The 9,784-nt window shown below is 40.5% G+C and overlaps 1 protein-coding gene across 3 annotated transcripts in view; it reads right to left on the bottom strand.

Moving 5' to 3' along the window:
* Nucleotides 1–281: 281 nt before the first annotated feature.
* Nucleotides 282–9,784, bottom strand: part of ZBTB44 (zinc finger and BTB domain containing 44) — a 53,667-nt gene continuing 44,164 nt past the window's right edge. For all 3 annotated transcript variants that reach the window (XM_075909636.2, XM_075909635.2, XM_075909637.2), the window contains 2 exons: nt 8,458–8,758; nt 282–5,612 (listed from right to left, as the gene is read on the bottom strand). In XM_075909636.2, the coding sequence (XP_075765751.1) occupies nt 5,330–5,612; nt 8,458–8,758 (584 nt within the window). In that variant the 3' untranslated portion in view covers nt 282–5,329. The remainder of the gene's footprint in view (nt 5,613–8,457; nt 8,759–9,784) is intronic.

Here is a 9,784-nt window from a genome sequence, read left to right as displayed (position 1 = left end):
AGGCAAAGTTTTCAAAAGGGAAAGTAAGAGCATGAAATCCTGAAAACCCAACTGGTCCTAACCTCTCCCCTTGGATGCTCACCTTGTACTCTGGAATCTCACTGGCTTTTCCATTTTTCACACCCTATTGAACTACTACAGCCCAAAGTCAACACTAATAGAATATTAAAGGCTGAAATTCCACTAAGTTACACCAGCTTACAGCAGAGCTGAATTTAGTCTGTCGTCTGTACACTAAGGTGTACTTTGCTATGGTAAAGTAACGACACAAAGCAAATGTATACTCCATAAAACATTAATATTTTAATGAAAAAAATCTTAGCTTCGTGTTTCTATCCAAAGACACTCAAAACTAGTTTTTCCTCCTCCCCCCTTTAATTTTGATCTAGAAGGGGACCAATTTGGAGATTTTTTTGTGTGTATTTTAAAACTTTTTTTAAAGATTAAACAATCAGGCTAGCAAAAAAGTATCCAATACATACTTTTCTTATTATCAAACAAGCTAGTATTTCAGTACAATGTAACTATACAGAATATATACATTACACATGATCACAAAGCAAACACTACAGGCTCAGAACAGATTTGAAAAAACATGATATTCACATTGATTACAAGAACTCTAAAAATGATTGTAACGTTAAAACGGCACTTAGTTTACAAAAAAGTCACAAAAATATATATAGCCACCAAGAACTATGGTTCCTGAAAAATACTAATAGCCAGATAGTATTATATAAAATGTGAAGTGTATTTAAACATCGTTTACATTAAAAACAAAACCAAAAAAACATTTCTGGTAAGTCAATAAACATGCCAAGTAATCTAGCTGTGACCAGCGTCAACAAGAGAAGCTGTACTGTGTATGAGATGACGACTGGATATATGGCTGGTGACTGGAGACTGGCACAGTTAAAAGGGTTGCACTGTTACTAAAACACACAAAGAAGCCCAATGATAATTCAATTCACATTTTTTCCTTCAGCTTTACCCTCTCTCACTCAAGGGTTCCATCACTGGCCAGTGCTCAGAGTCAAGGCACTGAAACAGAGGGGCAAGGAAGCCACCGAGGACTTGCCTGCAGGCAGGACTATAGTTCATCTCAAAAGCATGCATCAGCGAAACAAAATGGTCAAAGTCTCCTTTGGGGACTTGATCAGCTGTCAGGAAGACTGGTTTCCACATGGGCTGTCAGCCCCAGAAACGGATTTTTTTTTTTTAAGTGCAACCAGATCTGTGGGCAAGCCCTGTAGGATACTGAGTGAGTGTTTAGCACCCGGAGAGTTAAGAAAACCCCAGAGCTTTAACAACCTGTTGGGTTTTTTTTTTTTTTTTTTTAAGTTCACATTTTACGGTTTATTCCCTCTGAATATTTTGCACCAACTATGTTCTGATGGTAACCTCTGATGTGGCTGAGGTCCAGTCCGCCCCCATTTTTGATGGTGTGACAGTACGTACTTCTGCCCACATTTAACTAGGAACAGAAGTTGCTCCCTTCATTTGTTTATTACCTATGCCAGCCAATCCATGCACTATGCACAAAGTCCCTCCCCCTCCAAATTGAATATAAAATGCTATAGCAGATGCCCTGAAAAGAGGTTGGCAAAATTCTCATGCTCTAAAGTCTTTGGACTGGAGGGGGAAACCAGCAACCAAGAAGTGACTGAAGCCCACATAGAAAAACGTAAAGTCGTATCTTAAAAACAATACCATTTTATCCCATAAGGGATCTAGGGACCATAGTTTTACAAAATATATTTTACTGCATTGGCAGCTATTACTTTTTTAAAAAGTTTAAGTTCACACCTTTCAGCCTCGTGAAAACCAGAACCATTTTCAAAGATCTAGTCAACTAAACTCTCAGTATGAGAGACTTGACCACAGTGCTTGCTAGCCTGACAACTGAACTCAAACTGCAGTGAGAAAGACAAACCAACAGGGACAACTATTTGAACCTGTGATAATAAAACTGCAGCAGAAAACTGCCACTGAAGTTGTACTGAAAGCTTACTCTCCTCAAGGTGAACGTGTCCCCGTTGACATCAATAGGAGCAGTGTGGGCATGCATCAAAAGGAAATTTTTACTTGGCCACATTGACCAGCGCACAGCTGAAGCAACTATTCTTCCTCTATCTCCCTGTGCGGCTGGGAAGAGCCTTGCTGACCCTCACCCCGTGTGGAGCCAGAGGTGGCTCTCTCCCCTCCACTTTGAAGCAATGTACCATTCCATCTGTACAGAAGGCAGACCCACATCCCTGAGTCCCGCTCACTCCCATATGGCAGAACCATCCACGTTCCGTGGTGGCAAGGGAGGATTTTCCGCTTAAATCTTCAGATTGCCCCTCTGTGCACTAGAAGGTTATGCAAAAGGAAAACACGTTCAAACCACCTGGAGAACACTTGTGAATTAACAGTTGCTGCACGGGGTGCTACTGCCTCACTAAACTGAATCCCCTCTATGTGAAAAATTCAAAACAAACTTACAATTTAGCAAAAATATAACAATTCCTAGTATCTATTTTAGAAAAAGCAATCCCAGAATCCAACTCCTCCGATATCTTTAAAAGAGGTTGTTTCAGGTTTAATCCCCAGTGTAGTCTAAGGCATGCTGCTTTCAGTTTATTTAGACATTTATCTCCTACATATCTAGCAACAGGGCTTGATGTAAAATTTTAGACTGTTTTAAATTTCTTCTGGGAGGGACATTAGTATTCCCAAGAACTGAGCACTTCCAGAAAGATAGGGAGAAAGGGATAGGGACAAGAGAAATGAAACAAGATGTGCATTTCATTTGGACTCAACTCTACGGAGAAGGGATACATATGTTAAGAGGAAACAATTACAAATACCAACCAAAGAACAGATCAGAGCTACAATACAGACCTTATAGCTACCAAGTTTTAATGTGTTCTCCACAGCATTTCAGATAGCAGCTAACTTTCTGACAATTTCAAATCTTCTAAAATCCAGTTATTCTAGGTATGTGTGTTCTGCATCTGCACCTCTCATGACCACTAAATAATGTGTTAGAACATATTTTGTCCAGGTTGAAAACCACCTTTTTTTTGGCAGAAGGAATAAGGCCATCCGTATGTGATGTGTTAATTCATTACACATTATTCTCAGTGGGACAGCTGTAAAGTCTGAGTTTGTGTGTCTACCTAAGGGCTTTTTAACTTACGACTGATTAAAAACAGTCATGTACAAGGAAGACTCATGCTTTTGTAATAGATAAAGAGGATCATGAATTAGTTTAGTACCAGATCCTACTTTTTTCTGAACTACTGGGAGGGGTGGTGGCAAGAGGATTATTTAACAGACATTGTCCGGTCACTGGATTTTAAGGACAGAAATCAGAAGTGGAAGAGGACCAGTCATCTGATCCAGTCCCTCCAATGGATACTGGACTCATAGAACAGTGCCTTGAATAAAAATTAGTTCTACTCCAAGCCCTTTATAAAAAAGAGAGACATATAAGATGAACTGTAGTTGAGAAATTTCCTGCAGATCTGAGAAAAAAACCCACCAAAAAACTTGTTTCAATAATTTGAAAAAAACTGGGAATCTTATTAATTTTTTAAATAAGCACAGGGTAAGGAAATCTTGTTTAAAGAAGCATTAGAAACGTGTAAGCATGTTACCACTGAAGCCTTTTAAAATATTACCAATGTGCCACAAGCTTTACAATGATTAGCTACATCAGCATATATTTCATAGTTCTACAGTAACATTAGAATTGCTGAAGTCATTGCCCACTCACTAATCACACTGTCTGAGCTCCTTACCTCCCCAATGTCTCTATTTTCCTCTTTCAATGAAATGTGTGCGTCAGAATGACCCATCTAGAAGGTATACGTTTTCTAAGCAGAACTAAAATGAAGGGCATCTGATACATGACCTAAGAATACTACCCGCAGGTAATACATAAGCTCTCAGCAGGTTGCAGGACACAGCCGTTTGTGTATCAGAGTTAATTTCAGCAGCAGCCAAAGAATTTAGACAGCCCCTAGTTTAAGCATTATTATAGCCCAAACTACCTGCAACAAAATGAGAATCACTGCTCTGAAAATCCCATACCTAAAATTTGCAGTCTTTTCTAAATCTGAAAAAAAATTACATTGAAAATCTTTCACTTTATTGCTTGCTTGAGCTGTGTACTTAGCTGGAGTAAGGACCTTTAATAAACTAACTTGGCAAAGGTTTAAAATGTGTTGGAACAAGAACAATTTATCATTGTTACATAGCGTTTTTATAAACAACCCCCTGTTGGGATAGAAACTTGGACTCTAAAAACAATAAATTGCTTGATTTGTCCAAAACAGACTAATAATAACAACCCCAGAAAGCATACGTGCATATGTATAAGCAAAAAAGTGTGCAATCACGCATAAAATAACTCATTTTTTCCCTTCTGTAAACTCCCTCTAGCCAGCTATTAGAGGTTAGTGATATGTGTGACAGGGGAAAGTGACTAGGACTGCAAGCAGTCTGGCCAAAGTTTTAGAATTTTAGTCTGGGACACATTTTCTTTTTTTCAAGGTGGTTTCCTTTACAGAGAGATGCTGTGATGACAGATTAGTCAGGCTTGCACGGATTTATACTTTCCTTGACTGTCTGCCTTGCTCCATATAAGCAAATCATGATAGCTTATTTGAAACTAGCAGTTTCTAAAAGGAGTGGAATATCAGAAATGAGAGGACCTGGCCTGGTGTCACTCAGTTTGTCAACAGGGATTCAGAAATTGCTGTAAAGAAACATTTTTTAAAAGGCAGCACTGTTAGCTTTCAGAAATGCTTACCATTTCCAAGAAAAGGGTTATAATAAGCAGTTTGGAAAACAGCAACGACAAAGATAGGACATGCCATACTTTAAGCAGAGGACTAAAGCATCTATTCAAAGTTAGTCAAAACTCTGCTCATTAATTGCTTGCAAGCATGCATCCTTATACTGGTGATTTTAAAATTGTCTTCTGATTCTCTCCCTTTACCAGCGGCTCTCCAGAAGCACTAGAAATTTAATGAGCTGTTCTAATTCTGGAAGAAGGAAGTTAAAGTGATTTCAGTCGATTGCTTCTTCTTTAGAAGTGCATTATAGCTTCCATGATGCTCTGACAGGACCGTATTGTGCATTCAGTCTGAAAACATTTTCACAGAATTCATGAGTCAGTCATGAAAAATAATGTAACATCTGTTGCAGTTTTCTGTTTAAAGTGTAGCTTACAAAGTAAAAAGGGAAAATCTCCCTCCTTTTGTTTTAAAAAATTAAATTAAAATGTACAGGACCAAACACAGGCACTTTCCAAAGAACAAAAATGAAACCAAACCATGAATTATTCAATAGTAATAGAGGACAGCTCTGATTTCGGGGGGTCATCACTGGTTGCCTCGGCACTGGCATTAGTCTTTGGCTGCTCCGGCATGTCATCCTCCTTCTCTGCCAACCCACCCAGAGACCCCAAGGGGAAAGTGCTTTCGCAATTCTGAGTCGAAGAGACCTGTGAAATAACAGGCATGTGGACAGAGGAGTTGCTTTCAAACCCATGCTCTCCTAGCTCATATTGCCCAAGGGTCTCTTCCTGCTCCTGGTTTAAGTAGTCCGGGACTAGGAAATCACTAGAAGAGGGGCAAAGAACAGAAGAGAATGTTAACTTTTCAAAGAATATCAGATACATCTATGTTAATTATTGCACTTCACAGGCAATAAAGAAACTACTTTCACAACACAGAGCTACAATCTTCACAATAATACACTTCACTCGCTATTACAACTCACTATTTATTTACATGCCTGGAAAAGCTATACCTGGGATATCATTTTTTCATGGTTTATGCATCCTGTATTCTTTCAGGGGTCACTTCATATCTGGGTTTGAGTTCTTTGAGGAGTGAAGGCTAGGACTTTTCAGGGTTCAAAAGAGCTAGAGAGATTCACGGAGGTTAGGTCCATCAATGGCTATTAGCAAGAATGGATAGGAATGGTGTCCCTAGCCTCTGTTTCTTTGGAAGTGGGAGACGGGAAGGATCACGTGAGAATTCCCTGTTGTGTTCCCTTCCTCTGGGCACCTGGCATTTGCCACTGTCAGCAGAAAGGACACTGGGCTAGATGAACCACTGGTCTAACCCAGTATGGCTGTTCTTATGGGAGTTGATGTTATGACCTCCTGGTGTGGAATGCCTGCATGTCAAAAAAAAAGGAGTGCTGAAACTTTTTTTTAAAAGTACAAACTGAATTTAGTGCAGGTAAATTTAGATCCATTCAACCTCTGAAGGGGGTACAGGATCTACCAGAAATTCACACACAAGATTCCTCTCAGAGGGGAGTGGTTCAAAGTCAAAGGGAATTAAAAAGGATAAAGGAAGCAAAAGACACAGGGCTGAGACCTGGTGACAAAAGTATAACAACAAAGTGTACTAATGCAGGACCTTGTGCACACACCTTAAGATGACACCCACTGCTCCAACAAGTCAAGGTAAAGAAGTCTGACTGACAGCTTTCTATCCACAGAGCTGATGGACCTCAGGAAGCAGTAACAAAAGCCTTACCCCACATGACCCCATCAAGGGGCTTCAGTAATGACATAGGGTTATTTGAGATGACACGCTAATTCACTTTCAACTCCTCCTTGGCCTCTCCGCTACACTACTAAGAAAGATGCCAACTGGGATGCTTTTTGTGACGAGGACACATACCTTATGACAGTAAAACCTGCCTTAGAGACCACTTCTGAAGAGAAACCACCTGTCACGAGTGATGTCTTGCAGAGGCCACATAACACCACCACTAGTTCATGTGAAATCTTTTAAAGTGAAACCATTCCTTACAGGAGACCACTTTTGCTCACGAGTGGTCGTTCTTGACAGGTTTCACTGTACTGAGGAGGAGACTGAATTTTATTTCCTCATGAGCCACCCAGTCTTGGCTCTTGTCACAATAACTAAATAGCTTACTCTCAGAAACAGGGACTGAACATGCTCAGAGGAAAGCGCTCTCAAACTCTACCAGTATTTCTTGATTTACTCTCTTCGAGCATGATAAAGTCAGCTTTTTGGCAAATATTCAGCACCAGATAGATTCATAACTAAAACCAGTACATGCACTCTTTGGTCTTCCCATGTAGCCCATTCAAAAGGGTGCAGTTTCCTAGAATAACTATACGAGATTCAACGGCTCTTCTTTCTGTAGAGGAGGGTGCACTTTATCTGTACTTTCAAAACCAAATATGGCACAGTAAACTGATAAAAGGAGTGTGTTTTCATGTATTCAGCAACAAAGCAGCATGCTTAGCACAACAACCACATCATCTCTTGGTGTATTTGTGCTACCTCTGGCACAAGTGGTGCCCTCAAAGAACTGCACACAGCAAAAGGTACTGAACTTTGTACTTTTAAACTATATTTTTGGGGAAAACCAGCTGACAAGCAACCATTTCCTGATTTATATGTTCTTTTGGAATTCTCTATTCCAGTGATGCTGAACTAACCCCCAAACAAAATGTTGAAACCTTTCATAAGGCAGACAAATGTCATCTAAAACCACCTAACAGAACATTGCTGGGGAATTTTAGTTGCTATGATGCTAAAATAAACTTACAACAGGTTTACTTCATCCTTTTAAAAACAAACAGCCTACTTACATGTGCACATATGCATTATCGTGAGTGAAGGAACTTGTTTTATTTTTTAAAATGCAACTTGTTCTCCGTAGATTCAATATTTAATAAGAGTTGTCTTCTCTAAAGTATCCCCCCCCCCCATTCACTTTTATTTGTTATTCTTTTCTCTAAAAAGCTCTTGTTTGTAACAATTTACCCTGTTACCAGTGTTGTAATATTATTGTGCTACTTTGTCTCCTTAAGATTCATACGTAGAACGAAGAGCTTTTAGTGAAATGTTTTTGTTTAAGACAATTCTTAGCTACCTGATTAACAGGAAATGTGCAATGGGCCTGTGTGTTTAACAGGTTGGAAATCTTAATATTTGATCATTTACCAGTAAATAAACCTAAAAATGATGAAGAAGATGTGATCACCTTGATTACTGCAGTCTCATAATAAAATCTTTCCCTCAGTGAAAGGTAATTTTTAAAAACAGGTCATAAGCCTATCCCCCACCTAAACAGACTTTCAGATATAGCCATCACAATGTATAAAAACCCACAGGCAGTGGCATATAATGTTATTTTTAGCACTATTAACCTGCTTTTACATACTAACAGAAAAAGAAAGTAAGCTAGTCATAAAGAAGCAGTCTTTGCATATTACTGGATTCTTTAACACCTTATTATACAGTTTATACACTCTAAAAAGCAGATCAGAGATTACAGATAGTAGTACAAGAATGAACGTGACTGCAATTAGCTGGCAACCTGATGAGAGGAAGAGCAGGCTGCCCTGAAAGTAGGAAGAGATGATTTAGAAAAAGCAAGTTTCCCCTGTTAGATTTTTGTTGTGCACCTCACCTGCTCTGGAAGTAGTTTGCTAGCTCTGACGCTTCATGGTTCAGACTCCTCAGGTGAACGATTAAATTTCCAGAGTTGGTGAACATGGCGCCACATGTTTTGCACTCGTAAATCCGAGGCTTGCGGATAATATGCCGGGAAACCCGCATGTGGTGTTTATATTCCCCGAAGGAAGTGAAAGTGGCACTACATATCTGGCACCGGAAACAGCGTTTACCTTCGTGCTTCAGGCGATGCATCTTTAGCGAGTAAGCTCGGGTGAACTTTTTCCCACAACGGTCACACTGAAATGGTTTAATGCCTGTGGGGAAAAAGACGGGAAAATATTTATTTTGTGCGACTGGAGGTCACGTTTGGCAATTCCTGTTGAACAGGAGAACAGCAGCTGTGACCAGCCACAGTAGCCATCTTTGAAATGGCAGAAATGATTAGCATAAATCTGTTTTCTCTCGGATGACAAGGAAGATTTATAATGATCAGATCCTTGGTCAAAATGGATCCTTCTAGAGTTCTTCTTCATTAAATAATTTAAACCCGTGCTAAGGCTTCTGTGGGTTGCATACCAAGGCCAAGATACAGAGGCTATATGTACACTACAAGATTAGGTCAAATTTATTAGTCAATTTTTAGAACCCGATTTTGTAAAGTCGAAAGTGAACATCCCCTCTATGCCCAAGAGTCTGACATTGTGCATCCCCAGTAGGGTGACTGCCGTCGACTTTGACAGCGATGCACTGGAGGTGGCAGTTCCTGCACCCCCTTTGCAGTATGGGCTATGCTCCGAGTGCCTGAGGGACAAAAGCAATGCAGCAGATGGTGCTGGATACATGTCGTCAGTGTCCCATAATACATTCATCTCCTACCCCTCCCGCTTGAAAGCAATGACAAACCATCTTTCCACGCCCTTTCCCCCCTAGTTATCTGTGCAGACACCACAGCAGGGCAGGCATGGACTCTGTTTGGCAGCAAAGTGTTGTGGCAGTCATAGCAAACATCTTGAGCAGCACATCCAGAGCCTAGCCAGGGCCCGCCGGAGTGATGAAGAATGTGAGGAAGCCATAAACAGACGCTTGTGTGAAGCACTTGAGTGAAGCAATTGCAGACTTTGGCAGCAGTCAACCCTCTTGACACAGTGGAATGCCGGTTCTGGTGCCATGAGACAAGCACAGACTAGTGGGACTGCCTAATTATAGCGCTATAGGACAATCAGCAGTGGCTGCAAAACCTGCTTCACTTCCAGGGAGGAGACTTCCCTGCGGCAGAGGGTGGCTGCCTGGCTCCCAGGGACGAAGCTTCCCTTGGGAGGCAGCTTCTCTGCGACAGCAAA

Source organism: Pelodiscus sinensis, chromosome 25, assembly GCF_052426305.1.
Source record: "Pelodiscus sinensis isolate ZL-2025 chromosome 25, ASM5242630v1, whole genome shotgun sequence".
Lineage (NCBI taxonomy): Eukaryota > Metazoa > Chordata > Testudines > Trionychidae > Pelodiscus > Pelodiscus sinensis.
This window is presented reverse-complemented; position numbering and strand designations above follow the sequence as displayed.